Below are 19629 nucleotides of genomic sequence, written 5' to 3'. Positions count from 1 at the left end.
TTTGGTGATGGCTTCTAGAAAATGAATAAAAATTATGTATTTGGGATATGGGATATTTGTAGTTATTGCCACTGTGCACCTCCAGGATTATTAGAGACAATATGCTTCAAGTAAAAACTGATGGGACAATGAAAAGGGTAGGCCTTCCATTAAGTGAAACACAGCTCCTTGGAACCACACATGACACATTCATGTAGTTCTATTGGCAACATATCAAAATGTTTTTTCATTATTCTCCTTTTGGGATGCATTTTTGACTTCTCAACTCAATTTACAGTTCTTGGATTTCTTGGTGATCTTCCAAGAAATCTATTAAACAGGTCACATATCCTGCTGCTTAGTCTTTTAGAGATCAACCATGGTAGCTATGAAATCAAATATATTTCTTGAGCTGGTCTGTATCTACTCCAGTGCCCACCCAAAATTGTGCACCTCTGTTTTTGCGTATTGCCAGGATCCATAACCCACATTTCTTCCATTTCCCCTGCCATTTACCTTTCTTAATCTGATAATGCCTTCCTGACTCTGAGAGTCAGAGGTGATCTCAAAAATATCCATTCCATCTCCTTCAATAATGTCATAGGACGACTTCGCATTCTCACCGATGTCCAGGTCGTTTGCTTTAACCCTTCCTATCGCTTCACCAACAGCAATGTCTTCCAATACTGTGAAATGATACAAACCTGAGAGAAAGAGAGAGTAAAAGAGATGAAAAGGACAGCCCGAGGAACAGTAAAAACCAAATTTATATCACCTATTTTCTTCCTGTTTTCTATCTCTTAAATGTGGCAGTTTAGAATGCAGTCATATTTTTACAGCTTTCTTGGGCTATATGTCACATCATATACAGTACACTCTGCAACAGGGTGACAAATAAGTAGGTCTAAGAATGATTCATTTTGCTAGTCCACTCATAACAGATACGGCTAATGCAAAACATTCGGCTATTTTCAGCAACAAAATGAAAAGGAAAAAGAAAACATACAACTTTCCAGATGTTTTGAAAACTGTCTACTTATTTATAGGTCAGCTGCTAAAGATACAAAGGAAATCTAGCGCACATTTCTTTTATTTTTAAATTGTATGGTGCACCAAAGTAAATTCCATTATGGCATGGATGACAGAAACATGGAGTTTGGTGCTTTTCACCTGTTCAGTTAGAACAAACAAAAAAAAGTGGGGGGGAGGGTCCTAAGGTTTCAAAGAATGGTGCAAAACCAAGGTATAATTGGAAAAAAGTACTTTTAAAATGAAGTTAAGGCAAATCCTCATTTAAATACAGTATAGCATATTTAGTGGGGCATTTCTAGAAGAATTCTCTGTTTTATGCTGTTGATTTCAGAAATCAATGGTGGCTCAGGCTGTAAGACAGCCTGTTATTAAAACACAGCTGCTTGCAATTACTGCAGGCTCGAGTCCCACCAGGCCCAAGGTTGACTCAGCCTTCCATCCTTTATAAGGTAGGTAAAATGAGGATCCAGATTGTTGTGTGGGGCAATAAGTTGACTTTGTAAATATACAAATAGAATGAGACTATTGCCTTACACAATGTAAGCCGCCCTGAGTCTTCGGAGAAGGGCGGGATGTAAATGTAAATAAATTTAAAAAATATATATTCGGGTGACTCAAGGATTGGGGGTATTAGAAAATTCTAATGAAATATGTGGGGGCCGGTTGGCTGTGCAGCAGCTTAGAGCACGAGTCAAAAAGAGGACTGTGAAAATATTTACAGACCCCTCACATCCTGGACATAAACTGTTTCAATTCCTACCCTCAAAACGACGCTAGGGAGCACTGCACACCAGAATAACTAGACAAAAGGACAGTTTTTTCCCAAACGCCATCACTCTGCTAAACAAGTCCCTCAACACTGTCAAACTAGTCACTAAGGCTGCATATTACTATTAATCTTCTCATCGTTCCCATCACCCATCTCCTTCCACTTATGACTGTATGACTGTAACTTTGTTGCTTGTATCCTTAAGTTTTATACTGATATTGATTGTTTCCTGATTGCTTATTTGTAGCCTATGACTATCATTAAGTGTTGTATCATTAAGTGTTAAATTTGTACCCTGTGACTATCATTAAGTATTGTAAGTGTTGTACCTTGATGAAGGTATCTTTTCTTTTACGTACACTGAGAGCATATGCACCCAGACAAATTCCTTGTGTGTCCTATCACACTTGGCCAATAAAAAATTCTTTTTTATTCTTAGTGATTCTTTTAGTGATTCATGGAAATGCAGAGATAGTCAAAAAATGTTATAATATATGAAACCTCTGGGTTGACCAGACCTGGTGGGCAGAGAAGGGGATGCCCTTCAGTGTTCACCCAGCCCCAAACTTTTATAACAACAATAATAATAACAACAACAGAGTTGGAAGGGACCTTGGAGGCCTTCTATTCCAACTCCCTGCCCAGCAGGAAACCCTACACGATCTCAGACAGATGGTTATCCAACATTTTCTTAATGTTTTAATATATAATGGTCTGGAAATATTATACTCTTGATGCCAAACTCTGCAAGTGTTCCAGTTCTAATGTTCCAGACAAGGGATTTTCCCATAGAACCACAGAACTCCAAACTTGCTAAGAATCTTAATTCATAAGCTTTCCTTATATAACTGGGCAGAAAAACAACATATCAATTTCACCCCTCCATGGTATCACAGCAAAAGAACAGTGGGGAACTTATATATTGGCATACTAATTGCTGCAAATTAATTAATGTTTAATTATAATGCTGAGTAGAGAGAGCAAGTATTGCCAAGTAGATGAATAAGATCTGGAAAGTTGTATCTATTTGGAGACGTTTGGCAAAATATCAAAGGAAGAGAGTATAAATGTGAAATAGAACAATGAACTATTGCATTAGCTGGAATTTGCTTCTTCCAACCGACTGTTTTAATTAGAATGTATCCTTTGTTTAACCTCTTTATTATTTACTTTACTCAGTCAATCATTCATTCAGTTTATATCTACCACATTGAATCAAGCATTTTGAACCAACAGCAATACAACCAAACATCCATGCTAAATGTAATAAAATCAATAATAATAAAGCCATCAATCATTCATAGGTGCCATCTCAATTACCATAAGTCCTGTAAAAAGTTTCCCATTTTTAGCAACTTTCAGAAACATAATCACTAATAGATGTTTATGATTTATGAAATAACATACCATGCTGTTTATCACATCACTGTAAAATATCCATAATTGTTTCAAATTGTCTGAGATAAGTCAAACATTAAAAAAAGGGGGGGATTAAGATTCCTAAACTTTTAAAGAACATTAAAACTGAGAATTGCAGATGTTTCCTCCAAGACCTTTTCATTAAACTAGGACTGGTAGAACATGCTAATGGTTTCACCCACTCCTAATTCAAAACACAGGGAAATATTTCTTACCTGCTTCAACTGGTTTCCAGCAGAGTATTTTACATCACCTATCAGTTTCTCATTACTTAGAGAAAGAATGAAATTGTTCATTCTAATGACATCTCTGACTTTTAGTAATGATCTGGAAGCTGGCAAAGCATGGGTAATCTTTGTCTCCTGAACATGTCTACAGATGGCCTAATTATGCATGCTTCTTAGTAATTCACTTGTTTCAGCTCTGGGTAAGAGGTGAAATTATCCGTTTCAGGAACTACCTATCTCTGAAACCAATCAGATACAATTCATGCATACCCGACGAGTCAGGCAGTCTTAAATAGGACCTCATCTTCTCATTTTTTTGGTTGCTTTCACAGGAAGAATTTGCTGGTCTCATAACATAATTGCCATAACTATTTGCACAGATTATCATCCACAGTATATCTCAGAACGGTTATAAAATATATGTACCAAAAAGCCCTGTGTCGGGGACACACATTAAGTTTAAAAATATTAATAAGTCTCTTGTTGGCGAAATAGCAATATGCTAAAAAAAGAGAGTCTTTATTAATAAATTGTTTCATTCTGTTGATGGAACCCAACCATCCAAAGGAGAAAGATTTTGAAATCTATTGATTAGAACAGCGGTAGCCAATCTGATGCATCCTAGATGTTTTGAATCTTTTACCACTGGACCGTAGCTGATGATGAGCAGAAGTCAAAATATCTGCAGGGCACCAGAATACCTAACATTAGGACAGTGGTGAAATCCAATTTTTTTTTACTAATGGTTCTGTCGGCGTGGATTGGTGGGCATGGTGTGGCTTGGTGGGTGTGGCTTGGTGGCAGAGGTAGGATACTGCAAAATCTCCATTCCCACCCCACTCCAAGGGAAGGATACTGCAAAATCCCCATTCCCTCCACTCCTGGGGAAAAGATATTGCAAAATCTCCATTCCCACCCCACTCTGGGGCCAGCCAGAGGTGGTATTTGCTGATTCTCTGAATTACTCAAAATTTCCGCTACCGGTTCTCTGAACTGCTCAAAATTTCCACTACTGGTTCTCCAGAACCTGTCAGAACCTGCTGGATTTCACCCCTGCCTTAGGAGATAGCAACTCCATTTTGGGGTTAAGGTTAGGTTTGCTACTTATCACTAAAGGAAAATAGACTCTATTAGGGTTAGAAAATAATGCTACCGGGGATCTGCATACTTGGAGAGAATAAAAACCTTACTCTGGAGTCAGAAAACATGAGTGAAAATTTCCTTTTCTGTGGGCTAGAAGCTAACTGTTGATAATGACATTTCTCTCTTAAATTGGTTGATGGACCAACTTCTTGCTTGACAAACAAGAAGTATGAATTAGCTTTTAGTCAAAACTGGAAATGTAAAGGTTATTTTATATGCATTGTTAGAAAATAGAAGATGATGATACCCCAGTGTTTGTTGAAGGTATATCCAGATGTCCAGAAAAATAAGAAAAAGTAAGCTAAGATAAGATGAAATTAAATGTATTCTGGGTGATAAGGAACATCCTTAGAGAATGAGTGTCAGTTTCCCTTTTGGTGCATGAATGCTTTATGATTGCTCACATCTACCATGACAAGCATGTTGGACATGGTTAAGCCACTTAGTGGCAGCTATTTTATGAGAGCAACCATGACATATTTTCAACATTACAAATAGTCTCCTTGGCCCAACAGATTTGCCAACCTGAACTATAGGGGACCACTCACCACTCCTTAATATAGGCTAATCTTCTCTCAAGTACACATGCAAAATAGAAGATGATGATACCCCAGTGTTTGTTGAAGGTATATCCAGATATCCAGAAAAATAAGAAAAAGTAAGCTAAAATAAGATGAAATTAAATGTATTCTGGGTGATAAGGAACATCCTTAGAGAATGAGTGTCAGTTTCCCTTTTGGTGCATGAATGCTTTATGATTGCTCACATCTACCATGACAAGCATGTTGGACACGGCTAAGCCACTTAGTGGCAGCTATTTTATGAGAGCAACCATGACATATTTTCAACATTACAAATAGTCTCCTTGGCCCAACAGATTTGCCAACCTGAACTATAGGGGACCACTCACCACTCCTTAATATAGGCTAATCTTCTCTCAAGTACATTACGTTACAGATAGACCAATTCTACAGATAAACCAATTCTAGAATACAGCTCGCCTGTTTGGAACCCTCACCACATCTCTGACATCAACACAATTGAACGTGTCCAGAAATATTTTACAAGAAGAGTTCTCCATTCCTCTGAAAACAACAAAATACCTTATCCCACCAGACTTGAAATCCTAGGCTTAGAAAACTTGGAACTCCGTCGCCTTCGACAAGACCTAAGTTTAACTCATAGAATCATCTATTGTAATGTCCTTCCTGTTAAAGACTACTTCAGCTTTAATTGCAATAATACTAGAGCAACCAATAGATTTAAACTTAATGTCAACCGCTTTAATCTAGATTGCAGAAAATATGACTTCTGTAACAGAATCATCAGTGCTTGGAATACTTTACCTGACTCTGTGGTCTCTTCCCATAATCCTAAAAGCTTTAACCAAAAACTTTCTACTATTGACCTCACCCCATTCCTAAGAGGACCATAAGGGGCGTGCATAAGCACACAAACGTGCCTACCGTTCCTGTCCTATTGTTTTTCTTTTCTTCTTCCTATATATATATATATATATATACTTATACCTCCTTATATTTTACTCATATATGTGTTTATATACTATATAATCTTTTTGTATGATACCTACATATATTGTTGTGACAAAATAAATAAATAAATAAAATATGCATTGGTGGGATTCAATTTTTTTTACTACCGGTTCTGTGATCATGGCTTGGTGGGCATGGCAGGGGAAGGATACTGTAAAATCTCCATTCCCACCCCACTGCAGGGGAAGATTACTGCAAAATCCCCATTTCTTCCCAATCAGCTGGGACTCGGGAGGCAGAGAATAGATGGGGGCGGGGCCAGTCAGAGGTGACTGGTTCTCCAAACTACTCAAAATTTCCACTACCGGTTCTCCAGAACTAGTCAGAACCTGCTGAATACCACCCCTACAGATATGTGACACTAAACTTCCAGAATTCACGTCTTCCACACGACCTCTGCTGAGAATTCTGGGAAACGACTGCATACCTGCCTAACTAGCGTGGAAAAGGCGATACCACACAAACATACTTAATACAATAAAAAATGTATTTCTTGTAGCCGAAAGTCATTGAAATTAAACTTCCAATGGGCCTTTAAAACCTGGGTATTCCCCAAGGGTTACATGGGGAAATGGAGTCCCAGAAAGAAGGCTGTGTATTTTTAAAGGTGCTACATTTATTTCTTATGAATGTGCATTAATTTCTTTTCTCAGTGTTGTAAATTTGCTACAGAGAGTCAGGCAACCTTAGGAAGGTGATAAATAAATTTAATAAATATATTTTATATCCTGCTCTATTATAGCATTACTGACAATAAAATTCCGGCGTGTAAGTATCAGATTAATGTGGCAAGCTTTGGTTTGGGAAGCTGAAAGAGGTTAGTAGAGATTAAACGGTTATTCAAACCAATATTTTGCCTGTCTCTAGGAAGGAAATGAGGGAAAAAAATCTGCATGCAACTTTTCACGCTGCCAATAGGAGCAAAAACAAATACTCTGCTTCATACACCTCCTTGAAAATCACCATTTGTGATGATTCAAGTGTCTTCGTGTAAAAATAAATATATAGATGAAAATAAAACCATACACTGCAAATGTTCATTTATAGCCTTAAGATAGAATTGATTTCTTTGTTCCCTAAATTCAGATTCTGTGCCCATTATATCTTATGCTTATTGCCTAAAATAATGCATCATGGGCTACAAAAACAGAATGACAGTTAATTATTCTTTCTTAAGAGTTTCCAAGGATAGGGATTTCACTGGCAACCACTAACATAATTCATAACATATAAGCAAGAAATGGAATTATAATAAAAGGTTATCGCAGGGAATTTTTCAGATGGGTTCTATTGTTTAATCAGGCATTTCCTTAATATAATCAAAAAAACATGCCACAACTCATACTCATTTTTTGTTCACTTTTTTTAAAAAATTCCATAGTTTAAGGTTATAATCAGTTGGATCAGAGATTCCATTTAAGATGCCAGTACTGGAAACAGTTTATACTCCTAATCAAGATGGTCTGAGATATAATTGTGGATATAATCTGAATAGAAAACGAGTCCAAAATTATCTTCTCTGAGTTTATTTCAAGAAGCAACACAGGGCTGGAGGCTAAAAGATATGAAGAACGGTTGTAGGAATTGGCTCTGTCTAGTGAAAAGAAGGACTGGGGTGACATGAGAGCAGTGCTCCGATATTTGAGGGGCTACCACAAAGAAGATGGGTGGGTCAACCTATTTTCAAAACCACCAGAAGGCAACACAAGAAACAATGAATGGAAACTAATCAAGGAGAGAAGCAACCTAGAACTAAGGAGAAATTTCCTGACAGTGAAAACAATTAACCAGTGGAACTGCTTGCCTCCAGAAGTGGTGGATGCTCCATCACTGGAGGCTTTTAAGAAAGGTCTGGACAGCCACTTGTCTGGAATGGTATAAGGTCTCCTGCTTGAGCAGGGACTAGAAGACTTTCAGCTTTCTTATTCTGTTAGAATTCCACCTGCCAGATAAATCCTGCAAGACACTAGATAATCTCTTTAGAACCAGTCTAATAACATCCACATGTACTGATCAAGACTTCCCCAAAAATAATTTAGCACATAGTATTGACCATGTTTTCAGCAGTGACAGGTATATGAGAAATGTTCCTCTTTATCTGATGTACAGGCCACAAGAAATATATCAGTAGATTTTTATATACGGAGTATCTATTTTTTTTTCTCTCACTAGGGATGTGGAACATTCATTATTTCAGGAACAGAACTTCTGGTACACCTGTTCAAGAAAGTTTGCTTTCAGAAAACTGAATCTGCAGATCCAGTTCATAACCAGATCAGCCCAAACTGGAAGCCAATCCCAAAATTGTAAGTTTTGCACACATTCATTCACACCTAGGGCTTTATAGAGTTCCCAAAATGGTTGGTTATAACTTCAGAGCCTACTTTATTCGGTAACTCAGGGGTGAAGCGCTACTGGTTTGGACTGGTTCAGGAGAACCGGTAGTTAAAAAATGCTACCAGTTCACTCAAACCGGTATTTCCAACAATCAGCTGGGCGACGATCAGCTGTGACACATGATTTATATTAGCTAGAATCATTGGGTTTCCTGCTTTCTAGCTAATCTAAAGCTGTTCTACTTACCTTTGAAGACTCGGAAGGCTTCAAAATGTTCCTTTTTTAGCACTGCATGAGCGCGCCTCAGGCACACATGTGCAAAGTGCATGCTCGGTAGCAGATTCATAGAACCGGTAGCAGACTTCAGAGGATTTCACCGCTGAGGTAACTGCACAATATTATTCATTACATTAAGTTACATCTGGTTCTGCATCAACTTATTTCAAAATGCTGTTCAAGTAGTCATTTCATTTAAGATCATGTCGTCATCTTTTGTGAACTTCTGATGGGGAAGCCAGATTCACTTAACAACTATGGCAAAAAAGTCATAAAATGGGGCAAAATTCACTTAGCGTAATTAACATAATGTAACAGTCTCATTTAGCAACAGAAATTTCAGCTCAGTTGGGATCGTAAGTCAAGTCATTATCTATATTGGCTTTTAAATACTTTATTGCAGGAGTCAATTTATACTGTATCTATGGGAGCTCAAGGTTAAATTAATAATAATAATAATAACAACAATAATAATAATAATAATAATAATAATAACAACAACAACAACAACAATAATAATAATAAAATATTATTACTATTATTATTAATAATAATAATAATAATAATAATAATAATAATAATAATAATAATAATAATAATAATGGCAAAGTCTTGTGAAAATTAAGACCATGCAAAACTTTGATTTGAGAGTGGTTTTGAAGCCAACTGAGAAAAAAACTTTTCAAATTAAGTTAAAGTGCCTTCAAAATAGTTCAAAAATATGTTGGCCTTTTCTAAATGGGAGCAATTATCATTACTGAATCAAATTCCTAAATCAAACAGATTCTACTTGACAATTCAAATAGAAAATCTGAATTGACTTGACTTTTTAAATCAGATCACAAATTCAAAGTGGGTTTTAGTTCATCTATACACCCATAATAATAATTTAGCCTTTTTAGTGAGGTGGTAGTCTTTTGTGGTGCTTTTTTAAATAATCTAATTTTTAAAATCACTGAAGCATTCCTTGTGTACTATCTTGAAAAAAAATTACAGATTCTGAAAGGGAATTAATCCATTTATTAATTCCTGAAAGGGAATTAATCCCATATAAGAAAAAAAAATAATTTGAAAAGAGGTAGCTATTTATATTGCTTAATACAGAACATAAAGCTAAAATATGGCTTATGTACCATACATTTATATATATTTATTTTCATGCGCTGAAAATTTTGCCCAAAAAATTGGCTGTTCTTGTGAAAACAAGGGGGCTCTGTAACTATTGGGGTTTGTTTTACTCAGGGGTGAAATGTAAAATTTGTTACTACCGGTTCTGTGGGCGTGGCTTGGTGGTGGTGGGTAATGTGACTAGGTGGGCATGGCCAACATTTTTTTTAACTTTTAAAAGCATTTTTTCTACAACCTCTTCGGCCGAAGAGCTTGCAGAAAAAATGCTTTGAAAGGGTTCGGATGACCCCAGCTGAGGTACCTGATTGCCAGAACCCTTTCAAAGCATTTTTTCTACAACCTCTTCGGCCGAAGAGCTTGTAGAAAAAATACTTTGAAAAGGTTCTGACAATCCCAGCTGAGCCGCATCATCATCAGAGGCTTTTTTTTTTTTACTTTTAAAAGGATTTTTTCGCCCAAAGAAAAAATACTTTTAAAAGTAAAAAAAAAACCCTCTGATGATTGTGCGGCTCAGCTGGGCATGCAGGGGGAAGGGGGGAGGCAGGGATTTTTGCTACCGGTTCTCCAAACCGCCCACCGCCATCACTACCGGATCAGGTGATCCGGTCCAAACCGGGAGCATTTCACCCCTGATTTTACTGTACATTATTTGTTATAAGTGCCCCTAAAATTATCTTCAAGAGAACTCAGTAGTTGTGAAAGTTCACTTTTCTTATTTCAAAGGCTCAAGAGGGCTGTATTTATCTGAAACCTAGCCATAAATACACATGTATATTCTGCTCAAAAACAATAAAGACACATAACTCTCTCAATACTGTCTGAGTTCATTAAAATTTATTGTGAATATGCCAAGTGTTACGTCTTATGAATATTGATTACCTTCCTTTTCAGTGTGGTTCTACTACAGCTATGAACATTCTGCTTTTATGCTTGTTTATTTTTATTTTCCCAGAAAATATGTCTAACAATGTCTGGGTACCTATATATCTATTATATTTTTCCTCCAGGACTTCAAGGCAATATAAGTAGGTATCACTAAGTACTAATTAGGCTACCTGCCAATCTCTGAATCAAATGCATTCAATAAATTCCATGACTGAGTGAGGATTCAAACCTGAATCTCACCCTAGACCAAGACAATAACTACTATATTACTCCTATTTTCATGAAAATCATAAAAGTTCTGTTGGCAAATATATAGAGTTGCTGCTGCTATTAATCTCTCCTGATGGCTAATATAGCTAGATTCAATTTCCTGTAAAGTCAAACACAAGACTAGAGCTGCCCAAAGATTTGAAGCCAATGTGTGCTGAGTTAATTTTTATTCCATAAAATTTCCAATTAGATTAAAACAATGAGCAGCAAACGGATTACAGCCATAGCAGTTAACTGATGGCACCAAAACACTTCCTGGGGGAAACAGATTGTAATTTATCACAATCTGAGTGTGACTTTTAATGTGGCTCAGTCTTGTTTTAAAAGGTTTGAGGGGCAATATAATATGATAGATTCAATGCTCACTACTCAACCAGTATTATGTTCAAGACTGGCCTATCCAGTGTAACTATTGAATGAGGAGCATTTTATAATTACTCTAGCTTATAACACATCATTTATGTGTTGTGGTTTATAATGAAATCTTTATTCTTTTCACTTTTAAGGGAAGAAATGAATATTAACTGCTTGTTCCAAGTAGGTGGATTCCTAGGTTTGTAGATTGGCTCTAATTCCTATTATTGAATTTTTTTTTCCTTGTTCATCTAGAAATGATTCAACAACTGAGAGATATTGAAAGAATATCATAAGCGATTCATCATTCAACTTTCAGCTGATTTCAGCTATGACTGATTGTTCTTATAAGCTAACCAGAGTTCTTTTAGATGGGGAGTCCTACAAACCAAATAAATAAACAAACACATGCACACACACCACAATATAAAACAGCGACCAATGTATAAATTGTAACACAATGAACAGCTACTGTACAGGAAAAAATGCTGAGAAAATGACTGGGATTTAGGGGTTGGCCAATTGTATTTGCACATGCTGGTGAATCTCCTGCTTGCACAAAATACACTGGCTATAAACTAACCAAATAAAGTCACCAAGATACAGATAAAAATTAAGGTTAGCACTAACTAGTTTAACATGTATGAATGTACCCGCTCCAGTATTTACTAACCTGGTTAAGTTTGTTGGGCAAACACAAAATCTGCCTTTCCCACCTCAGTTGTTCTGGTTCCCTTTCAATAGTAAATGAAAGGGGGAAAACAGCTAGCAATAATGGATGCATATAAGAAAATTCTAGCAGAATATACCTACGTCTAATAAAACCAGCCCTTATTATAACTCTCAGAAAGTACCATAGGATAATAGATCAGCAAAGCATAGTACCAAATATGGATTTTGAATTTAAGATCAGCAATTAACTAGAACTAGAATTGTTTTTTTTCCTTGCTTTTTATCTCCAATTATGCATTGGTCGATTGCTTGCTTTTAACAACCACACTACGTATCTTTTTAGACATGTCACTCACTGACTCTAACATAACACTAATCTAAAAAGGGCTTTGAAAGCACTGAAGATAACACAAGGCTAAGAAATAGATAAAGAAAAGGAGAAATGCAGGAGAAGGGGGAAAGGAGGCTATGGATATCAATATTATAAACACACACACACACACACACACACACACACACACACACAATGTGGCCAGGATACTCTCAACCTTACACGGGAAAAGACCTGAATATATATATAGAAAAGGTAAAGGTTCCCCTCGCACATACATGCTAGTCGTTCCTGACTCTAGGGGGCGATGCCCATCTCCATTTCAAAGCCGAAGACCCAGCACTGTCCAAAGACGTCTCCATGGTCATGTGGCCGGCATGACTCAACGCCAAAGGCTCACTGAACGCTGTTACCTTCCCACCAAAATTGGTCCCTATTTTTCTACTTGCATTTTTTACGTGCTTTCGAACTGCTAGGCTGGCAGAAGCTGGAACAAGTAACGGGAACTCACCCTGTTACGCGGCACTAGGGATTCGAACCACTGAACTGCTGACCTTTCGATCGGCAAGCTCAGCGTCTTAGCCACTAAGCCACCAAGTCACATATATATATATACATATGTATGTGTATGTGTGTATGGATTTGCAGGGCTCACATTTTTGAACTTCTTATTAATTCAGGGCATGACCCTAAAAGCTGTGTGACCTTACTCAGTCCCAATGCTGTTATATATGAACCTGACATATCAATATTTATTCTCTGTATGTCAGACACAGAAAATGCCTGTTTGAAGTAGGCATCTCGATAGGATAACTTGTTGGAATAGGGTGACCTGACTTCAAATCAATACTCATCCACCCTTCTCCTTTACACAGGTCAAATTTAAATTTAAACAGCTGCAGGGATCAGTAAAGCCATGGTCATCCAGAGATTGTTGGCAACACAATATAAAACAAGTCTCTGTGTTTATAATAAGCATTTTAAGGGAAGACATAAGTACAAAAAGGTCAAAAAGACAAACTGTTTGAAGAACAATGAGATTAGATGTGTGATGAGTGCCAGGCACAGAATTCTTCCTTCATTCCAGCAAAGGAAAAAAAATGTTTTAGAGCTTCTTACAATAGAAAAAGTTTCTATTAGGCTTTTACAGGTGTGACTTTCTTCTGCTTATCAACTGGACAAATCTTTCACCCAATTTCTTTGCCCTTAGACTGGGAGGAGAAATGAAAAAAAGGCAACCAGAAGACAAAAAGAGATCAACATCTCTGGGTTGCTGATATTCTGAATTATGCAACCATATTCCACCTCCCTTTCTTGTTCCTCCAAATAGTCATATTCCAAATAGTCGTATCAACCTGCTTGGTTGCGAGCTCTACTTTCTTTGCCTTGAACATGCCTAAGTCTCACAGTAAAAGGGTATCAAACCATGATGTGATCAGTTGTTCTACAACGGGTGTTCAGTAACCTGACACTTATTTGGACTGAGAGGGAGTGACTAGTTTGAGGTTACACAAACTAACCTTCATGCTCAAAGGGTTTATGGGTCTCTGTTAGCCCTTTGAGGTAGTCCAGAAAGATGCTCATCCAGGACTAGCGGCACTAGGTTTACTGTTTGTATTCCATTAAACAGAATCTTGCGAAACTGAAGGTCCCCTCCTGTCTTTTTAGTCTTTGGAAAATTAGGGAGGGTCCCTTCTGAAATGCTCCCGCCGTGCTTTTCTCCTACCTGCGGTCTGAAATATCTCTTATCAGACCATTGAGGCTCAGTGGTTAAAATGCAACATTGCAGGGAGAATTCTGCTGGCTGCCAGCAGTTTGGCACTTTGAGTCTCACCAGATCAAAGGTTGACTCAGCCTTCCATCCTTCCAAGGTGAGGTAAAATGAGGACCCAGATTGTTGGGGGCAATAGGCTGACTCTGTAAACCGCTTAGAAAAGGCTGTAAAGCCCTGTGAAGCAGTAGATAAGTCTAAGTGCTATTGCTATTGGCTTGGCTGTGGATCATCTCCTCTTTCCCCCGAGGCCATTCCCAAATACCATCACAGTCTCTTCACCCCTAGTCTAACACTTACAGCACTTCACTATTCTGCTGTTCTATTTTATGCAATTAGCAAACTTTATAAACCACACACTATAGTTATTTATGGAGTAACATACACTTTATATATTCTCAGGGTGCCGTCCGCCAAGCAATGTCGGCTGGCGGCCCCCAGGGGAAGGGCCTTCTCTGTTGGAGCACCTACCCTCTGGAACGAACTTCCCCCCGGTTTGCGCCAACTACCTGACCTTCGGACCTTTCGCCGTGAATTGAAAACTTATTTGTTTATCCAAGCGGGACTGGCTTGATTTTTAAATTTTCAAATTTTGAATTTTTAATAATTTTATATGGGGTATTTTAGTTTGGGTCAATTTGACGGTTTTAATTTGGCCATTATTGAATATGTATTTTAACTGATATTTTAATTTTGTATATTTAATTGTTTTAATCCTGGCTGTACACCACCCTGAGTCCTTCGGGAGAAGGGCGGTATAAAAATTTAAATAAATAAATAAATAAATAAATAAATAAATAAATAAATAAATAAATAAATAAATAAATAAATAAATAAATTTATAGAACAGTGATGGCTAACCTTTTTGTATCGTGTGCCAAAAGCAGGGGAAGCACGGGGGTGGGGATCATGTGCGTATGGGCCCACACCCATAATCCAATGCCCTCCCATGCCACGCCCCCCCCATGCATGTGTGTGCGACCCTCCTGGGTTCCCCCGCGCATGCTGCATGACACAACCCCACGCCCCATTTTGAAGCCTCTACAGGCTGGAAGCAGCCCGTTTCCCAACTTCCAGTGGGCCTGTTTTTCGCCCTCCCCAGGCTCTAGAGGTTTTCTTGGAGCCTGGGGAGGGTGAAAATGGCCTCCCCCACCCCTCCTGAGGCCAAAAACACCCTCCCAGAGCCTCCATGTGAGCCCTATACTTACCTGGCATCCAAAACAGGCCATGTGGAGACTCCTGGGAGGGGAGGGGCAGTGTGGGAAGGGCCAGCCAAAAATTAGTTGGCTGGCGTGCACATGCATGCTAGAGCTGAGCTAGGGCAATGGTTCGTGTGCCCAAAGATATGGCTACAAGTGCCACCTGTGGCACGCGTGCCATAGGTTCGCCATCACGGTTATAGAACATACTCCTCATTGCATATCGCAGTGATTAGATTCACACAGTGTGCCAAGATAAAACCAATGATATCTATATCCAGTTATTGTCTTTCTTGTCCTCATATCTCAATACTAGACAACACAGTATCAACAGTAGAAACCTTCAAATTTCTAGGTTCTATCATATTGCAAGATCTAAAATGGACAGCTAACATCAAAAACATCATCAAAAAAGGACAACAAAGAATGTTCTTTCTGCACCAACTCAGAAAACTCAAACTGCCCAAGGAGCTGCTGATCCAGTTCTACAGAGGAGTTACTGAGTCTGTCATTTGCACCTCTATAACTGTCTGGTTTGGTTCTGCAACCCAACAAGAAAGACACAGACTTCAGAGGATAATTAGAACTGCAGAAAAAATAATTGCTACCAACCTGACTTCCACTGAGGACCTGTATACTGCACGAATCAAGAAGAGGGCTGTGAAAATATTTACAGATCCCTCACATCCTGGACATAAACTGTTTCAACTCCTACCCTCAAAACGATGCTATAGAGCACTGCACAGCAGAACAACTAGACACAAGAACAGTTTTTCCCCCCCAAAGGCCATCACACTGCTAAACAAATAACTCCCTCAATACTGTCAAACTATTTACTAAATCTGCACTACTATTAATCTTCTCATCATTTCCATCACCCATCTCCTTCCACTTATGACTGTATGACTGTAACTTTATTGCTTGTATCCTTACAATTTATATTGATATTGATTGTTCCTGATTGCTTATTTGTATCGTATGTTTATCATTAAGTGTTGTATAAAAGTGTTAAATTTGTACCCTATGACTATCATTTGTGTTGTAAATGTTGTACCTTGATGAAGGTATCTTTTCTTTTATGTACACTGAGAGCATATGCACCAAGACAAATTTCATTTTTTTTGTGTGTGTCCAATAACACTTGGCCAATAAAAAATTCTATTCTATTCTATTCTATTCTATTCTATTCTATTCTATTCTATTCTATTCTATTCTATTCTATTCTATTCTATTCCATTCTATTCCATTCCTAAATTCTATTCTATTCTATTCTATTCTATTCTATTCTATTCTATTCTATTCTATTCTATTCCATTCCTAATTTCTTTTCTTTTCTATTCTATTCTATTCTATTCTATTCTATTCTATTCTATTCTATTCCATTCCATTCCATTCCATTCCATTCCTAATTTCTATTCTATTCCATTCCATTCCATTCCATTCCATTCCATTCCATTCCATTCCATTCCATTTCTATTTTCTATTTTCTATTTTCTATTTTCTATTTTCTATTTTCTATTCTATTCTATTCTATTCTATTCTATTCTATTCTATTCTATTCCATTCCATTCCATTCCATTCCATTCCATTCCATTCCATTCCTAATTTCTATTCTATTTTATTCTATTCTATTCTATGTCTGATTTTTATGAAGCAGATGCATCAGAAATGTCACTTACTTTGTGCAAACTTCGGAGCATTGTCATTGACATCAGTCAGAGTAATAGTCACAGTGGTGGTTCCAGAGAGTCCCCCCATGTGTCCACCCATATCCTTTGCTTGGATGACCACAGTATATTCCTCTTTGGCTTCCCGGTCCATGTTTGAAAGAGCCGTTTTGATGATCGCTGGGGAAAGAAAAAGAAAGAATAAAGAAAATACCGTTAAAAAAAAGGGAAGTGACAACTTCATGCCATATGACCAAAACTGGATTTAATATTGGGGCTCATTCTGTTGAGACCATCTTTATTGAAAGGTGATATTTAAAATGCAGTAATAAAAGAAGAACCCGTCTGGATGTGGCCGCTGGCTTATCTAGTCTAATTTATTTAATATATATGAAATTTGCGGATCTAGTTTCGGGATCGCTTGCCTCATTAATGTTCTGACCTAGGGTCCCTTAACAAGCAGGAGGCAGGAATTGGTCCCGGCAAAACCTTTTTTATTTACACAACTGTGAATTACGTTCATTCACAGTCAGCAAGGTTTGTCCAAACAGTTTTTCAAAGGAATATTTCTCAACACACCTTATCTCGTTTGGCAAGCTGCCACGTAACTTGTTTCCAACTGCAGTACAAGGCCAAACTTGGCACAGAGTCTCTCAGAGTCACGGAATGAACAAATTGTTTCCTGCAAAAGCCAATTCCCCATTTGCTCCTCTTTTGTTTCCTATGGAAAGGGCCAATCACCTCCAATGTGTGGCTTTACTCCTGAGTCGATCTTGCTTTCTTAGCTGTTCTTGTCTTCTGGCAGCTCTGTGCATGTGCACACTGGGAACGGGCTCCAGCTGTTCCTCTGCCTCACTGCTATCTAACTCCCTCTCTGCGTCTGATGCAGACCCCTCGTTTGAGTTTTCCCCAGACCCCAAGACTGGTCCAAGTTCCTCCCCACTGTTTCACTCTGCTGCCAGAAACTGCATGCTCAGTGGCAAAGGTGACTATCCTACCCAGCACTGCATTGTTCTATGGCTCAGGGTGTATGAGAGCTAAGTTTCTCGTGCACCTGATAAACCCCCTCAGCTCAGAAAGGAATACAATTGCCTGCTTCCACTCTACTCCTTGGAAAATGGAATTCAAGGCATGCTAGTAAGGATTCCAGAAGTAGAAACCAGCGTTAAAGATAACAGCCGCTAATAGTCTGACCCTACCCAAATCTTTTCATTTCAGTTCTGAAACCTTCTAAATTCACAATTAATTCTGTAGTTTGACTTTACTTCTCTCCACATCTGGCTCTCCTGCACAGCAGGATGAGCTACTTTGCTTCAAGCAGCCCCAGGCAAGAAGGGAGTCAAAAGGAAGGGGGGGAGATAAAAGAGAATGAATGCCTTCAGAATATATTTATTTACACCTATAGATGAGCATAGGTAAACAGTTCTCTAAAAACAGGGAGCATACACTCACACCAAACTATCCTGCATTTGATCTTTAATGATCAACCGTTAGCCTTCAAAGATGCTTCAGTTTTAGATTCCATCTATGTTTAATTCAATCAGATAATTGCCTCTGGCAGTCTTTGTCCCTCTTCACCTAAGGAAAGATATTTCGGATATCAAGAACTATGAATATTGTTGCTGTCCTTATTACCAAGCCAATGTTTCTATTAGTGATTTCCATTAGTCCAGAAGAACAATGCCTTCATAACCCTATGCATGGTCACCCATGCCCTTGTCACCTCCCATCTGGACTACTGTAACACTCTCTACATGAGGCTCCCCTTGAAGAGCACCCAGAGGCTTCAACTGGTCCAGAATGCAGCCACGCGGGTGATAGAGGGAACTAATCGAGGCTCCCATATAATACAATTCCTGCGTAGGCTGCACTGGCTTCCGGTAATCTTCCGGGTGCAATTCAAGGTACTGGTTACCACCTTTAAAGCGCTTCATGGCATGGGACTTGGCTATTTATGGGACCGCCTACTGCGACTGACGGCCTCCCAGCGACCAGTGTGCTCCCAAAGAATGGGCCTCCTCGGGGTGCCATCGGCTAGACAATGTTGGCTGGTGGCCCCCAGGGGGAGGGCCTTCTCTGTGGGGGCCCCAACCCTCTGGAATGAATTACCACCTGGTATTCCCTGGTGGTAACTCCCTGATCTCCGGACTTTCAGACGCAAGCTGAAAACATGGCTGTTTCATCGTGCAGGACTGGCCTAATAGTTTTAATTGGGAATTTTAAATGGGTTTTAAGGAATCAGCCTAATTTTAAATATTTCTTTTTAAATCATTTTAGTGTTTGTAAAAAAATTGTTTTAATATGGCTGTAAACCGCCCTGAGTCCTTCGGGAGAAGGGCGGTATAGAAATATAAACAAATAAAATAAAATAAATAACAACACACAACCAAGGCATGGTCTCCTTAGTTCTGGATGGATGCCATATACAGTGCAGGGTGGCCAATACTATTCACTCTCGGTCTTGCCAGGGAAGATTTTAATGGACCAAACCGGTCTCTTAAAGCGTCTAAGAGTAGCTGAAACTATGGGAATTTGGGTGAATCGGGGGGGACTTAAATCTCTAGTTTCTGGTTTGTAGCCTAAAAACAAAATGCCTCATATAGAGACTCACTGTTGT

At 38.4% G+C, this 19629-nt stretch overlaps 1 protein-coding gene across 1 annotated transcript in view; it reads right to left on the bottom strand.

Annotated features, from left to right (window-relative positions):
- The window catches only part of CDH8 (cadherin 8), a 307900-nt gene that overhangs the window by 97749 nt on the left and 190522 nt on the right, over positions 1-19629 (bottom strand). Inside the window, exons 5-6 of the mRNA XM_058155277.1 lie at positions 17025-17192; positions 496-683 (exon numbers count right to left, since the gene is read on the bottom strand). Of these exons, the coding sequence (XP_058011260.1) occupies positions 496-683; positions 17025-17192 (356 nt within the window). The remainder of the gene's footprint in view (positions 1-495; positions 684-17024; positions 17193-19629) is intronic.

Source organism: Ahaetulla prasina, chromosome 12, assembly GCF_028640845.1.
Source record: "Ahaetulla prasina isolate Xishuangbanna chromosome 12, ASM2864084v1, whole genome shotgun sequence".
NCBI classification, from domain to species: Eukaryota; Metazoa; Chordata; class Lepidosauria; order Squamata; family Colubridae; genus Ahaetulla; species Ahaetulla prasina.
Note: the sequence above shows the minus strand (reverse complement) of the source record. Positions and strands in the feature narration are given on the sequence as shown.